General features: G+C 33.2%; 1 protein-coding gene across 1 annotated transcript; it reads left to right on the top strand.

Annotated features, from left to right (window-relative positions):
* The first annotated feature begins 1,494 nt into the window (after window positions 1-1,494).
* LOC107607959 (calcium-transporting ATPase 3, endoplasmic reticulum-type) lies at window positions 1,495-17,282 on the top strand. The gene is made up of 34 exons (XM_088492679.1): window positions 1,495-1,833; window positions 2,217-2,267; window positions 2,408-2,441; window positions 2,777-2,794; window positions 2,936-3,072; window positions 3,327-3,401; window positions 3,681-3,726; window positions 4,162-4,221; window positions 4,323-4,403; window positions 5,136-5,221; window positions 5,669-5,770; window positions 6,586-6,639; window positions 7,341-7,442; window positions 7,703-7,761; window positions 8,843-8,987; window positions 9,525-9,632; window positions 9,993-10,145; window positions 10,253-10,357; window positions 10,537-10,733; window positions 11,476-11,587; window positions 11,946-12,044; window positions 12,132-12,277; window positions 12,426-12,483; window positions 12,815-12,907; window positions 13,015-13,065; window positions 13,191-13,322; window positions 13,702-13,803; window positions 13,937-13,991; window positions 14,699-14,784; window positions 15,424-15,572; window positions 15,865-15,970; window positions 16,091-16,144; window positions 16,509-16,557; window positions 16,863-17,282. Exons 1-34 carry the CDS (start codon window positions 1,801-1,803, stop codon window positions 16,928-16,930), a joined length of 3,006 nt encoding a protein of 1,001 aa, XP_088348805.1. The 5' UTR covers window positions 1,495-1,800; the 3' UTR covers window positions 16,931-17,282.
* Window positions 17,283-17,356: the final 74 nt, after the last annotated feature.

Below are 17,356 nucleotides of genomic sequence, written 5' to 3'. Positions count from 1 at the left end.
AAATCGCAGAGTTGATATGATTTCTTTAAGGTAAAAATGCAGTTGACTTTACGTGAAGATGATACTTGAAAACTGTTAGATAATTTGATTGATTTGACTAAATTTTCATCTAACGATGCTCAGATATCAACTTCACGTAAAGTCGACTTCACGTAAAGTCAACTTCACCTGAGTTTTCACATTTCTTTAAAGAAGTGAGTTTGAACCAGGACTTATCGACCGTAAATAATGTAAATAAAAATTCTTGAAGAAATGACCATATAAATATGTAAACAAAGACTAAATAAGAATGATAATAAAATGAGATCAAACAAATTTAGATGAATACGGCTTATGAATCTGAAATAAGAGAATGGTGATGATGTCGTTATTGGCAGTGGTAAAAGAAATAATGATGATGACAAGATATAATTGCATAATTGAAATAGTAGAAGTCAAAATTATAATGATGATAATGAGAAAGACATTGACAGTGGTGATGATAGTTAGTCCTATTATAGAAAAGAATTGTGTGGGGTTTAAAACCCCATAAATTATAAATAAAAGTGTCTCGTTTTAATACTAAAAAAATAAAAAATAAAAAATACAAGTCCTACAATACTAATTTTTGTTATTATTTAACAGTTTGTTAACAGTATTATCCCAAAATAATTTTGTTAAAGGCCAAAATGTCCATTTTTTGCTACCCACAGTATCCCTCAACTCGATAGACGGGATTCAAACCTTCGACATTTATTTAAGCGAACAAGTGAGTTGATCATTCATCAATTCAAGTTGGTTAAAATGTATTTTTTTTTTAGAGAAATCACCTCGTTTTTTGAAGAGATTTACAGGATCGGATTGGGTCATTGGGTGCTTACTCAAAAGTAGGGGGTGTAAGTTACCGAACCGAATCGAAAATTACCGCAAAATCGATCCGAAAATTACAACAACCGACTTAAAAACCAAAAAAATCGGTTTTTTTCTGACAAAATCGATCGGTTCGGTTCGGTTGGTTCGATAAAAACGGAACCAAACCAAACCGAACCGAATATATGCATACATTTCAATGTTTTAACCATTTTAACCTTTAACCTAACAACAAAAATCTTCAACTCCTAACCATTTCAATGTTTTACTCTTATTATTTCAATTTATTGACTATTTTGAACCTTTAATTATTGTGATTCATATTCTTCTCATTAGGAATTAAAAACAAAAAAAACCGACCAAACCAAACCACTGTTGATTCGGTTCGTTGTTGTAAAAACAGAAAATCGAATGGTTGTGTATATGTAAGAACCGAACATATCGGTTCGGTTAATTTTTAATCCAAAACCGAACCAAACCGAACCGATAACACCCCTACTCAAAAGTGGTGCTTTATTGAAACAAATCCCAACATTTTTGTTTTCTGAGAGTAAATAATTCCACTTGTTTGGGCTTAGAAAATCCTCAAGTCCAATTAGGAGGCTCATCCAAATACTAATGGGCCCAATACGACGTTGCTTGAACGTAACGGCTGTGTTGCTCTGTCGAATTTGGAGATTCTGGAGTTTCAGGGAAACCATCAAACCAATTCAGCTTCAGCAATCACCGTAGTATATCAGCATCAACACAGAGAAAGAGTGCACACTGAAAGTGAAACGAAAACTACCATCTTTAATTAATTAATTAATTAATTGATTAATCAATTAATTAATTGTTAGAGGTATGAAATCCACATGCTCCATTTTTCTTTCTCTTTCTGTGTGAAGCCTTCTTCAAGTAAAGTGAAGTAACGGAAAGCCTTTCTCGATCCAAATTCTTCATCCTCTTTCCATGGAGGACGCATTTGCCAGATCTATTCCCGAGGTTATTTTCTATTCCACCTTCTAACAAAAAATCTCATTGCATTATTTCTTCACCAAATCTGGAAGCAAACATTTTTTTTTTTTTATAATTGAATCTGGTAGCAAACATTTACGAAACAAATTGAATGCGAATTTTCCTTACTCGGAAGCTGAATTTAGATGTATGAATATCGATAGGGAGTAGCAATGTGATAGATGATGTTGATAAAGCTATTCTCAGCTACATTAGTATTTAGCGGCAAAGCTTCAAACATATGCATATATCTAGCATAATTCTGATTAGGTTGCACTTGGAGAAACTTAAGTTGTTTAACATTGCTTAGCAATCCCTCAATTTATAATCTTTATAAATCTTTGCGAGTTCTATCTTTTTTGGGTGGTTAGGTCCTTGATCACTTTGGAGTCGACCCAACTAAAGGTCTATCAGATACCCAGGTACTTCAATTTTCCTTTCTTTGCTATTTTTTCTTTTGTTTTTTTGTCTGATCAAGTTTAGGAGTGCCTGGATTTTCCTTTCCTTTTTCCCTTTTTCGTTTATACCCAATCAGAGTAAAGAAACAACTCTTGTTTTCCAGGTAGTTCAACATGGTCGATTGTATGGTATAAACGGTATGTCTTCTCTATGGCCATGCACCGATGAATTAATTTCTTTAGTAATTTTTTGCTTTACAGAAAAGAAATAGATATCAGAGAATTGTGGTTTTATCTTGAAACAAATTGGATGTTGGGTGCATTCTAAGCAAATGGTGGAGTTCTCATTGTGTTCATTGATGGCACATTACATAAAAAAATCATTATGGTGAACCTAGCAAGAAGAAAATTTACATGTAGCATATAGTTAACCAGCTTCATGTTAGTAGTTGATATTTTACTAATGTAGTTGTATATTAACATTTATTTCCCCTTCTCTTACTGCATGGTATCCTTTGGTAATCGGTATCCAGTGCTGCCTGAAGATAAAAGTAAGTATATGACATTGAGTTCTTGCTTTCCATTCTCACTCTAGTTCATTGTCATGTGTTGCTTTAACTATTTTGTTTAATGACATAAAATCAGTTGATTCTGGTTGTAATTAACTCACTCCTGTCAAATTTGGTATGTAGGAGCTCCGTTTTGGAAATTGGTTTTGAAGCAATTTGATGATTTGCTTGTGAAGATACTTATAGCAGCTGCAGTGATATCATTTATTCTGGCTTTAGTTAATGGAGAAACGGGCTTAATGGCATTTCTGGAGCCTTCTGTATGATATTTGATCTTAGATGTTGTATTTGCTTTTTTGTGAACAATTTATTTGGTGAAGAATCATTGTTTTAAATATTTCATGTTCTGAATTATAAACTATTTGGAAATGGAGGACTTGAGAAAGTTCCTTTTGTAGTAATGTTTCTGAGTTGGATAATGTACTAAATTTCCTATTGCTATATGATTGCTCTTACTTGAATCTGGTTTATCAAATAGGTGATATTTTCATGCATTAATTCATTACATGTTCAGGTTATTCTATTGATATTAGCTGCAAATGCAGCTGTGGGGGTGATTACGGAAACAAATGCTGAAAAAGCTCTCGAGGTAAATTTAAAGGACTAATAATGTAGACCTCCATATACAATCTTACTCATAATGATTTAGTTATGGCAATTTTAACAGGCTCTGGATGAAGCTTTCCTAAATTTGCGGCTAAAGCTTTCTTGTTTCTAATTTTTTGTTTGTTCCTAATTTAAACTTGTTATATGATGAAAATCATCTTATTTATTATGATTTTCGGGTTGGATTTTTCATATGCTAGAGAGCTGGTTGTTTCAAGTTGCTTTCACTTTCATCTTTTCCTTTCTTTTTGTGTTATCTTAGGAGCTGCGTGCCTATCAAGCTGATGTGGCAACTGTTTTGCGAAATGGTAATAAGAATCATTTATTTATTTTATTTCTTCTTGGAGTACATCTTATTCTCTTTTCCTTTACTTTGCTCAAATAAATTTTCTTTATACAAATAAATAAGTAGAGAAAGTGATATTTCTACGTCTTCATTCATCCCAGCAATCTTGTTAGAATCAAACTTGGTAATTTTAATTAAGTTTATTATTGTTGCGTGCCTTTACATTTTTCTAAACTGATCTCCATATTTTCTATCAAAATAATGTTCCTCCATGTTTAGTGGAAGAAAGAGAATAAAAAACAGAAACTTAAAATGCTAGTGAAGTGTAGTACAAATTGTTTATTTTTTGTAATATGTGATGATGACATTATTGGAAGTTATTGAATTGGTCAAAGCTCGTCTTCTTGAAGTTTAGATAGTACCAGCTTTGAAGCATGGGATAGTCTATTTCTTGCAGGTTGTTTTTCTATACTTCCAGCCACTGAACTTGTTCCTGGTGATATTGTGGAAGTTTCTGGTAAGCTGATTATGCAAATGAAATGCCTACAAACTAGCTGGTTTGTTTGCATAATCCTGTAGAGCTGAAAGCTGACACTGTTTTGGTTTGAAATTAAATAGTGGGGTGCAAAATTCCTGCTGATATGAGGATGATTGAGATGCTAAGTAGTCAAGTCCGTGTTGATCAAGCCATTCTTACAGGTATACCTGCTGTAGTATATTTTAATGTGAATGGAACTATTGAATGTTTCCTGCTACAAAAAGCTACAATTACTTCTTACATGTCTGAAAATTTTGAAAAATTATCATGTGCCAATATACCTATGGTTGACATTAGCAGGCATTTAGATAATGGTTTGGTAGTTACATATAACATAATCGATGCATTCTACTGATTCATCAGAGGAGGGCATGATAGGTGACATTTATCCTTAATATTGTGGGTAATATTGTTAGTTTATACTTGTTGGCAAATCGAGAATTTAGCTTGTCAGGTTTGACAATTTGACTACTATTGTAATCCTATTGATGAATTCCACTTCTAACATAGTAATTTGATGAAACTTTGAGATTTAGCTTTGCTAACAATAGAATGTACTCAATGTTGCTATGATTATTTGTTCATATGAACATATGTTTGACAGAAGCAGTAGAGGATACCTCTACCTGTATTGTGCAATGAGCATTACATAATTAATTTAGTCAGGCTTATATGAAATATGTGATTCTCTGTCTCTCTCCTCCCTAATATGCATATATATGTCTTGCAAGTTCTTTTACATGCTTATATGTTAAGTTGTTATGATAGTGATACATTTATGTATCAGTTTATTGCACTCACATGCACCAGTTGTATCTATAATCAAGAGGCACCTTGCCAATATAATGAGTGATCAATTTCTTTTTTTTTTTTTTTTTTTTAAATTATCACAGGTGAGAGCAGCTCGGTGGAGAAAGAGCTTAAAACAACCACAACAACAAATGCTGTATACCAAGACAAAACAAATATTTTGTTCTCGGTATGTAAGTTCAATCCTTTGTTGAACTATGTGGCTGATAAGTTTTAAGTTTGTTTCTAAAGAATAATTTTCTGGATTATATGTTCAGCCCTTTTTTTGGGTTTTTTTTCTTTTGTTGTTTTTTTGGGTGGGGGGGGGGGGGGGAGCTTCCAACATGTTCAATGCTATTTTATAATTTTAATCATTCTGCTGATGTTAATTGTTAAACTATTTATTATATCAAATATATTTGTCAATGCGAATGAAAATTGTTTCAATAATTTTGCCACATAAATGTAATAATAGCAACTTCGTTGGTCCCATTTTAGCATAGCTACTTTTTTGTTTCAAAATATCCTGGTTTTGAATATTCAGTGGCCAAAAAGAAAGGCCACTATTTTTTGCAGTCTGAGATGCCTTATACCAGATGAGATTTATTAATTTTTCAACAAAAAAAAAAAAAATCAGGGAACGGTTATGGTTGCTGGTAGGGCAAGAGCTGTTGTAGTGGGAGTTGGTCCTAACACTGCCATGGGCAACATTCGTGATTCAATGATGCACACAGAGGATGTAAGTATCGCAATTGCCATATAGATGGTTTTACTATATTTGCTTCATGCCATTTTTTCTTCTAAGACCTTCAGTTAATAGTTTTTTTTCATCTTAATATGTAAACTAGCAGCTGTCTTTAATGGTCATCAAGAGTAAAATGACCGTGTTGTGTACATATCTATAATAAAAAAATTTCTCCCTCCTGCACATTTAAGTTAGGAATAAGTAGGTATTTCTATTGGACCGTGGCATTATTTACCAACTTTTTTGAAATGGAAAATGGAAACTAGAACTGTCTAGCATAATGAAAAAGGTAGAGATTCATTTCATCATTTCTCTCTTATGTAACATTGTAATGCTGACATACTTTGAGATAATATACATAACCTTCTTCTTGTTGGGATTTACTTCAGTGATAGTTGGTTCTAATGTTGTGTATGGAATTTAAAGGTAGAGATGTCTTGGGTGAGAGCCTGTACAAGTATAAAATACTGCTATAAGTTTCCCTTTTTTCTTAATTGTATTTTTGGGTGAGTAGTTAGAGTGTAGAGCTACGGAATGATAAAGTTGAATCTTTTAATTTTTCAGTTTAAATTTTATAACAATAGTGTAAGAATTGACATGATTGGAGATCGTCATGCTGCAATTGGTCATCGGTGATATTAAAGCCAAAGACCTTGTTTAATGATAAAAGGTTTCTAATATGTATGCCATGTTTGTGCATGTGTATTGTGTATTTTCCCTGATACATCGAAAGGAAAGTTTAGTAAGGACTGTTAGACATAGGTTAACAGTGTTTGTCCATTGTTCTTTCTTTGTATGATTGGTTACAGGAGGCGACACCATTGAAAAAGAAGCTGGATGAGTTTGGTACCTTTTTAGCCAAGGTGATTGCTGATTGTCTTATTTTAGATTTTGTCAAACATAAAATTTGTTCTATTAGGGCATGTTGCTGTTTTATAACAACTGTTCTGACAAGCTACTCAACCATCATTGCATTTCTATGTTCCCTGCCTGGCAAATTTAGCTGATGCCGTTCTGTCAGACATCCAATTCTGCATTTGAAAAGTTTGAACTTAGGATTTGGGACTGAGTTTGAAGTGTCTTCAATAGCAACACTTTGCTTTATTGAGATACATGTGGCTTTTAATGAGAAAGCTCATTTGAAGCCAGGCAAATAATTATTAATTATTAAATGTGTTTTACAAAAAAGTGTTAAGTTACATCTCCATATCATAGTATCATATTATACGTCATTATCCTATATTACAATATTAAACAGTATCTTGTATGATCCTAGGATTCAGATTTAGATTGGTTTATTTTATCATTATCTTTATTGTTTTGTTTTCAACAAATTATGAAATTATTCTTGAAACCTCTTGAAATGAACTCGTGGTTTATGATGAAACTTGTATTACAAACCTAGATGTTTCAACTAAAAATTATACCACGGATAATCAAATATATGAAAGTAATATTCATGTGACAAATATTTTTATTGCTTAACTGTTAACTGTAAAGGCGGGCCACTTTTCTCATTTATTTTTAAATTGTGATGGTGCTATTTCAATGTTTATGTTATCAGGTTATTGCAGGGATTTGCGTATTGGTGTGGATTGTAAATATTGGTCATTTTCGTGACCCTGCTCATGGTGGTTTCTTGCGTGGTGCTATTCATTATTTTAAGGTTTGTAATCAAATATGAGGACTCCACTTTTTTTACTTTATCTTTTTGGAGTTTCATTAGCTATACTGTTCTGTCTCAAGATTTATATACTCTTGTTTTCTGATATTCAAGTTTTGCAGTCAATCATGCTGGAGTCTTATTTTTCATGTACCATTTAATGTATTCTTCTATGCTTAATTCAACTTTTGGTCTTGTGTATAAATAACCATATTGTCTTGTTAGCATGAAAGTCTTTTAACTTCTAATCACATTCCTGCTAGATTGCAGTTGCCCTGGCAGTTGCAGCGATTCCTGAAGGGCTCCCAGCTGTTGTTACAACGTGAGTCTAGGTCTTTTCTTTATCATTTCTATTAGCAATGCTATCTTTCAGATGTTTTAATTTTTATTTCTATAGACATTTTTCATGGGATTTCTTATGAAATTTAGTAGGAGAATGCTTAATTGTTATTGTTTGTGTTGAATCTAAAAATTGTGAAGTAAATGAAGCATACTATGGTGTTTAATTGACAAAGTTAAATTAATGTCTTTTTTTGCATAGTATTCATTAGTAATTAATTTGTAAAAGAAATCTCAAATTTGCAATGAAGGAAACAATAAGGCAACATATTATTAAGATTCCTCGTATCAAGTACTGTCGTTGAGGTATTATTATTTTTGTGAGCTGAAGGTGGAGTTTGTATTCAATTCAAATTTCAACCATCATCACGGTCTTTTGATTCTTTTTTATGAAAGATGATACATTATTGACAAAGAGAGAAGGATGTGCAAAAGAAATGGATACAAAAAAAATTAGGATTTAAAAAAAAAAACAGCAGTAGTGCAAAGCTTTTCAGTCTCTCTGCAACTCTGAGAAAGATACTCTAAAAGATCAGGCAGCTTGCACCATATACTTTGAGTCATTTAACAACCACAGTTGTTTGAAACAACTCTTTATTATTGTAAAATGTCAAAGTTAGAAGGGAACTTCTCTAAGTACTTATGGCTCTTGATAGGTTTTTGTGAATTTAATTTATCTTGATAACCTGTAACCTCTTGATTTTTTTCCTGATAGTATTGAACCCCACTTGATTTTGTTTCAGTCTATATATTGGGCTAGTCTAAGTGCTATTACTAATTTTCGCATTAGTATATTTTCGTTTTATTTTCTTTGTATTACATGTTGTCAGCAAATAGAGACAAAACTAGCATGAGTATGGGCAATAACAGAAAAAAGAAAAAGAAAAGGAAAAGGCTGTTGTGTCATAGAATTCTCCTTATATATTTGCACTAGTGGAATTACTTGGTAATTGTAGGGCTATCCTTAATCTGAGATGCTATGCTTCAGATATTTTTCAATTAGAAACTAATCTGATCTAGGTTTTCCTCCCTCTTTCTTGTACTGATTACTTTTTTATTAATAGGTGTTTGGCTCTTGGAACAAAGCGTATGGCTAGGTTGAATGCCATCGTTCGGTCTTTGCCTTCTGTTGAAACCTTGGGTTGCACCACTGTAATTTGCAGCGACAAAACTGGAACACTAACTACTAATATGATGTCAGTTGCAAAGGTGAGTGTTATTTGTCATTGATCAATGAACATTATATTCATCTATTTGTTTTATGTGGATTTTTTAATTGCCACGAGTGCCATATGCCAGAGAACTTTACCGTTGTCAGGGGATCTTGTATTGACTTATTGATGGTCACGCTGCTTTATTATTTTGTTTTACATTTGTATAGAGGTCCTCTTATCCTCCATCTTATATAATCCTTCTCTTCATCTTAATAAAATTCTTCTTTTTATCAATAAAATAAATCTCACTGCCCATGATGTTTTTTTCAATTAAGAATGTTAAATATGTGGCTTCTTCCTGAAATTAATAGAGCCCTCTATTATCATTTCAAAACTAAACTCTCTTTCTTCATGTTAAAGGTATGAATATTGTGCTACTTGACTCCTCCCTTATTTCGACTGACTCTGTCATACCTTCCATGCTTTTGTAGTACTTCAACGTTTCTAAATAATATTTTTCTTTTTCCATTTTCAGTATTTTTACTGTTTTCTTTAAATTGGTTTCCTCCTCTATATGCTTTTATATTCACAGGTGTGCGTTGTTGAATCTGCACAACGTAGTCCTGCTGCTACTGAATACAGTGTCAGTGGGACAACATATGCACCTGAAGGCATAATTTTTGACAATACAGGGATGCAGGTACTATTTTTCTTTATTTGTCATGCTTTTGTGTTAATGGACAGGCAAAATTTTCAACACATTTGAAAGCTAATTAATTGACTTATACAAGGAGAGGAATGGGTCTGCTCCTCTTAAGTTGGGGAGGTTAATTTCCTTCCCTAAACAGTATTCGTCAAGGATACAGAATGCCAAATATGCTGTATTTTTTCGGTTTTTTGATGGGCATCATCCAATGCTGCATGATATTTGAACCTTTGGGTGACTAAGAAATTGAGCGCTTTCATGAATACGGATGTTTATATTCAAAACAGAAACTTATAATGGTTGGTGATCCAGCTTTTTTTATTGTTCAAATAATAGCATCTGATTATTTTGCAGATTGACTTTCCAGCTCAATTGCCGTGTCTTCTTCACATAGCAATGTGTTCTGCTCTTTGCAATGAATCAACCCTGCAGTATAATCCTGATAAGGGAAAGTATGAAAAAATTGGTGAGTCAACTGAAGTGGCACTACGTGTCTTTGCAGAAAAGGTTTGTATTTGTGATTTGTATGTTTCTTTGTCTCTCCTATTTATGTTAATCTTGTGTGTGAAGCTCCCTGTTTTGGACTCAAAGTATGCTTCTTTGCTCATCTTTAGGTTGGTCTTCCTGGTTTTAATTCTATGCCATCAGCCTTGAACATGTTGAGTAACCATGAACGAGCTTCTTATTGTAACCATTATTGGGAGGAACAATTTAGAAAGGTATGATTCAGCAAGTTTGTCACCTTTTTTTTTTTTACATTTTTCTTAATCCTTTGACATATGAGTTGAAACTATGAATATCAAATAATTGCATATTTTTACTAATTGATTTTCTTTACTTTTGGGGTTATATTGCTGTGGATATTTAGTTTCATCATTTGGACTCTGATACTTTGCAGATGGATGTGCTGGAATTTTCTCGAGATCGGAAAATGATGAGTGTGCTTTGCAGCAGAAACCAATTGAATGTTTTGTTCTCTAAAGGTGCTCCAGAAAGCATAATTGCTAGATGTACAACAATTCTGTGTAATGACGATGGCTCAATTGTGCCACTTACTGCTGATATTCGAGCAGAGCTGGCTTCAAGGTTCCATAGGTTGGTTTCTTTATTATAAATTAGCATGTGTATACGCTCTAATTTTTTCTTATCTAGCTTATTTTCTTCCCTTTTGTCCTTCATTCAGAATAGATAACACATGGAGAAAAACAGGAAAATGAAACTGAAATTTTCGAGAGCTTAGTTCTTATCAGTATTAGCACTTTAGCAGTGGAAAGGGGACAGTCGAGTGAACTATATGCTTCATACCTGATGGATACTTGTTAGGCATTAAAAAATAATATCCATGATGATTTGTCATAGTGATCCATCCTCCAACAGTTAACTGACCTTTAACTACAGTATTTTAAGTGAAAAAAATCCTGCCACTTGAAGTGATAAGATGACATTGCCGTTCATAATAGGAGAATCATTGCCTCCTTTTCTGGAGATGATGTAAAGATTAGTTTAGCTTCCATGAAAAAAGATTCAGGTTCAATTACTACTCTTGTAATTATTCCTACCAGCATTGAGAAGAAAATTAGATTACATCAATATGAGAGATTGAAGAATTAACGTCCAAAAGTAAGAATCTTTTTGTGGTTTAAAGCTTTTAGATAATTGAGGAAAGTGCATTCAGAAAAGCAGAGGAAGTGGAGCATAATGTATCTTAACTTTGCATACACTTCCTGTTCCATTTAGATGATTCAGAGAACATTCCTAGTTGTGAACTTTTTTTGGTCTTGTACACTTTTGTGAACTTCGTTTTATTTCACATTGTGAACATGATTTTGTTGGCCAGTTTTGCAGGAAAAGAAACATTGAGGTGCCTAGCTTTGGCTTTGAAATGGATGCCCTCAGGTCAACAGATGTTGTCCTTTGATGATGAGAGAGATCTTACATTTATTGGGTTGGTATGCTTTCTTTTCAATGGCAAATACAAAAGTTCAAATATTGAATTCAAGTCAAACAAATCTAGCCTTTGTTCTTAACATATACTTTTGCTTTGAATGGTTATATTCATATACTGAGACATCGAATGGGTTATATGCTTTTGAGTCTGTTTATTTTAAATTTTATGTCTTAACATATCTGATTAGTGAACACAAGTGAATGAAGCAGAGGGTCCAAAATGACCTCTTTTATATTTTGCCTTTTTCTTAATATTTTGATTTTCTTACTGTTATTTCTGCTACTAATCTTTTGTCAACTTTTTCCACCTTTTTTTTCTTCTTTTGGTTTTGTTTTGTGCGGCTCTTCTCCCCATTGTAGGTTGGGATGCTGGATCCACCAAGAGATGAAGTTAGAAATGCCATGCTTTCATGTATGACTGCTGGCATACGTGTTATAGTTGTCACTGGAGATAACAAGGTTCCTGGAGTTCTGTAAACTTCCATTTTTTTTTTGCTTTAACATTCCAGATGTCTTTCTATCTAAAATTACTTAATGCTGAATCAGTCCACCGCTGAGTCCCTTTGCCGCAAGATAGGCGCTTTTGACCATATGATAGAATTTTCCGAGCGCTCTTATACTGCTTCTGAGTTTGAAGAACTTCCACCACTGCAACAAACTCTAGCATTGCAACGCATGGCACTTTTTACCAGGTATGCCGGATTATGTGTATACTTTAAAATTTGATTTCATTAAAAAGATATGGCATTACATGAAGAGAAGTTCTTTTATCTCTTTGTTCAACATTTTTCTGCGTGAAAAACTCAATAGTTAAAAGTTGAATGTCTTTGTTTCATGTAGAGTTGAGCCTTCTCATAAAAGGATGCTGGTTGAAGCTTTGCAAAATCAGAATGAAGTGGTACAAAAATGCTTCCATTATCAAAATGTTAAACTGCAATTGCTTTGTACAAAAGGTTTTTCTTTAGGGTTGGTGCTATTTTACATCCATAGATATCTTCTATTCTAATTTTCTTGTCATATTTATGTAGCATTATGTTCTCATCTAAAGATAGTATGGTGCATTACACTTTTTCTTGTTGCTTGATATGAGGACTAAGTGCTTATCATTCTTTGACAGTTTCACTCCGGATGTTAATACTTTGTTGTATCCTTGTAATCATGGGAATAATCAGTTTTACAATATTTTAAACTTTTTCTTCCAATTTCTTGAAATTCACAATATATTTTAGGTTGCAATGACGGGTGATGGAGTCAATGATGCACCCGCACTGAAAAAGGCAGATATAGGAATTGCTATGGGTTCTGGAACAGCTGTTGCCAAGGTGTTATCTACTGTCATTACACTCTTTTGTACTCTATAATCCTCAGTAGGTTTGTGTTTTCTTCCCCCAATAATCCTTGGCTATGGGATTGTGTTGTTTTATTACAGAGTGCATCAGACATGGTGCTCGCTGATGACAACTTTGCTTCGATTGTTGCGGTAAGCTAGCTTATATCAATTCCCTAAAGTCAAGTATCCTGTCTCTCTCTTTATTTTCCTTCATACCTTTTCAATTAGAAAGCAATTTCCCTATGCAACTTTTTAACCTGATTGTTTTGAAGCAGGCTGTAGCAGAGGGTAGAGCTATATACAACAATACAAAACAGTTTATTAGATACATGATATCATCCAATATTGGTGAAGTAGTCTGTATATTTGTCGCTGCTGTGCTTGGGATACCTGATACTCTCGCTCCTGTGAGTTTACAATGCTTGTCTTTGTGTTATCTTATTGGGCCAGTTGTTTTCCAGAAGTCTTAAGGATAGAAAATTAAAAGTTCTATCATATATTTTCCATATGATATCAAATTACTGATTTTTTCTTTGATGCATATTGATACATGCTTCAATCCTGTGTAAATCCTTAATTTATGTTTCAATGATTCTTGCCCTGGGCCCTGGCTTGTAGATGTAGTTGGTAATAGTGTTTATCTCGTACAGTGTGTCTTGTCGTTTGTTTAAAGTTGATTGCAGTAGATATTTTCATTGTTTCAATGAGAAATATATCATTAATATTTGTTTCTATTTTTTCGTTGAATTAATATATCTTTTTCTTGTTTGCCTCAACTTTTACCAGGTCCAGCTGCTTTGGGTCAATTTGGTTACTGATGGACTGCCTGCAACTGCTATTGGCTTCAATAAGCAAGACTCTGATGTGATGAAGGCTAAGCCTCGAAAGGTACTCTGGCAATACTTAGTTGTGAGGCTTGTATTCGATTCGACAATTCAATAATCAAGATTTTAAATACTTGGGTATCACAATGTCTTATAATGATGGCAAGTTTTTATTTATTTTGAACTTATAATCCTAGGTGAATGAAGCAGTTGTGACAGGTTGGCTCTTCTTCCGTTATCTAGTAATTGGAGGTAAACACTTAACTCTTTACCATGACTTATTCAGTATAGACATCTTTGGTCAGTTCCTTTGTCCAATAACTTTTCTTCTTTATTAATGAAAGAAACACTTTTTAAGTTTTTGTATAGTAACTGTAACCTGGTTTATGTGTGTCTGTTTCTTTTTCTTCTCACGGGGCTTTGTGCATGCCGAGTGTTGTTTTTTTTTTTTTTGGAGGTGGAGGGGGGGGGGGGGATAAAAGAAGAATATTATTAATAGAAACATGATACAAGGTGGGAGAAAAAAGACATCCACGTTATGAGAACAAAATCAAACAAAACAACAATGGTTTGACTTAATCAAATTAAAATATTTTTCAAGTGTAATAGTGTATTCAGTCAATGGAAGATGTGTGTAAGATTTTGTCATTTTTCGTGGTTTGGGTAATTATATATATAAGTTCATTTGTTGCAACTCACAAATCATAACATGTTAATGAATGGCGTTCATGCTACACAAAAAGTGTGTATATTACATAACTTGATTTAGGTAACAGAAATTACTCTAGTTGAAAATTGTGAGCAGCAATTATGTTTCCAAATTTACATGTTAGTGAAAAAGTTGTTTTGATCATGCTTTATAAATGAATCATAACTAGCCATTTTATGCTTTAATGTTGTTCATCTCACATAATTTGTTTTGGTAGTTGTATCCTTTTAACCTCGCATGCTTGATGCAGCTTATGTTGGCCTTGCAACCGTTGCTGGTTTTATTTGGTGGTTTGTTTATGCTGATAGTGGCCCCAAACTACCATATGTTGAACTGGTAAGATATTATTTATCCTCATTTATTGTGAGTGATTTGGAGACAATGACTGAGATGCAAAGAATGTACGGTATCCAATTGAGTCCCGAGTATTCTCCCTATTAATGATATAGTGAAGATTCGGAGCAACAATAAGAAGCAAGAGTTTTCAAGTTACGACATTATATCCCTTGAAGGCGAGAGGATGGAAATTTTCTACTAGTTATTGTTTTTAACAAAAAAGAAACTTTAGGGACGTAAACAAGATATATTTTAGGGACATAATGTATAGTGTAACTATATAATAAAACTGATTTGTTTCTTTAATCAAGATTCACTAAAAATTAAAAAAGGTCTTGAAACCGCTGTATGACCAAGGAGAAGTCATTAACATACGTAATGGAATGGAGTTGAAAATCACTGTTAGACCGCCTACTAAAATGTTTATTATGAAAGCACATTATACATTGTGAACTTACAATGAATTACATAGTTGAATTCTACTGCTTCAGGCCTGGGCAACATATTTTTGTTCGTGTAGATGCGATAATCTTTAGCAGTATATATTAGGTTTGCTTTTTCTGGTAATAATTTCTTCCAATTTTCTATAAATAAATTTAATTAAGGTATTTTATAGTTTCACTTGTTTTCTTCTTACAGATGAATTTTGACACTTGCCCAACAAGGGAGACAACTTATCCATGCAGTATATTTGATGATCGACATCCATCTACTGTATCAATGACTGTGCTTGTCGTTGTTGAGATGTTCAATGCTTTAAACAACCTTAGTGAAAATCAATCTCTTTTGTGAGTAATATTTTTATCTATTTTAATTTGACTTCGTCTTGGGGGGTTGTTCTCTGCAGAATATATTAATGTCACTAACTAGTAGGGTGCATGATTGCATATATGAAATCATCATGATGATATCGGTTAAAAGATAACTTTGTCATGCAAAACAAAACCTTTCGTGGGAACCAGGGGAGGTTTTGCATGTGGAGCACAGTGGAACTTGCATGAGCTGTAGTTCAGCTTTAATTAGGAACTGAGAATAAACTTCTGTTATATTTGTAGTGTAACAATATTAATTCTGTTTCAGGGTCGTTCCTCCCTGGAGTAACATGTGGCTTGTTGCTTCTATAATCATAACTATGCTTCTTCACATACTAATTTTATATGTTCACCCGCTGTCAGTTCTTTTCTCTGTGAGTATTTTTCTATAATGGTGTACCACAATTTTTCTTGGAGTGACAACTCTGCTTAGTTGTCCTGTTTATAAGCAATCTGAATTATTAATTTATTATTATTAACAATTGTTTTGGCAGGTAACACCATTATCCTGGGATGACTGGATGGTTGTCTTTTATCTTTCAATACCTGTATGTAGTGTTTTTTCGTCTTTGTCAATAGTATTTTTGTTGACCTTTATGCACCTGTTGTTGATATCTAAGTAGATCAGTTTCCTCAGATGAACCATAATAGAGTAGATGTAATATATGTCCTGAATTTTGGAACAATGGGCTTTAAATTGAAAACTTATTATAACTAGTGATTAAATTCACTTTTTTTAAAAAAAAAACAAAAACAAAAAAATGTTCAATATATAAGTTGTGAAAATGTATGTTATTGTATACAATTGATGGGATCTTCCTTAGGCTCTGTTTTGCCTAGATTGAGAGTCCTGCTACTCATCAACGGTTTAATCTTATTTCTTTTCTTTTCTTTTCTTTTTTCATTTTCCAGGTTATAATTATTGATGAAGTATTAAAGTTCTTCTCCAGAAATCCCATTGGTAATCTTCATTCCATCATCTTAAATTTTCAGCTAAATCTATGTTGCTAAGATTCTGTGTGGGAGTAGCTTTTGCTTAAGGTGGCAAATTGTAGGATTAGTAGTCTCATTTTCATTTGAAAACTTGGAAACAAATTCAGTGGGTGAACTTTGGTGTTATCTTGGAAAAAGTTTGAGTGGGAAGTGGGTACATTTTGAAAGTGTTTTATCATGGGATACATTTCGCTTGAATCAAGTGATATATGATAACACATCTATATGGACTATTTTCCATTTTGCTGATTTGTTGATTATTCCAATGTTTAGGTTTGAGGTTCAGATTGTGGTTTAGGAGGTCCGACCTACTTCCAAAAAGAGAAGTGCGTGATAAGTAAGATGATGTGCTGTACTATTCGATCAAATCCTTCACTTGCAACGAATCAGACATCCACACAGTGGTATCCTTGGTTGGATTCAAATCATCAATCTCCATATGCAATGGCAGTCAAGGAGTTTAGGCAAGGTACCTCAATAGATATGCTGTACAATATTTGATTTCTCTGTAATATTTATATTATTATGAAAATTCCAAATGTAGTTGGATATAGGCCGTTACTCGATTTTTTTTTTTTTTTTTAATTTTCGACTGTATTTAATCAATTTTGCTAGCATAATTACCTGCCGGGCCTTGTTGAGTGCAGTGCAGCCAAAGACAGAAAATCAGATAACAAAACTCGTGTTTAATCACTTGTTCCATTGCATCTGCTAATTCTAATTACAGAAACGCTTAAACACTTCATACATCGTTATGTGTCAATTAT

This window comes from Arachis ipaensis, chromosome B7, assembly GCF_059453495.1.
Source record: "Arachis ipaensis isolate K30076 ecotype BB chromosome B7, ASM5945349v1, whole genome shotgun sequence".
Classification (NCBI taxonomy): domain Eukaryota; kingdom Viridiplantae; phylum Streptophyta; class Magnoliopsida; order Fabales; family Fabaceae; genus Arachis; species Arachis ipaensis.
This window is presented reverse-complemented; position numbering and strand designations above follow the sequence as displayed.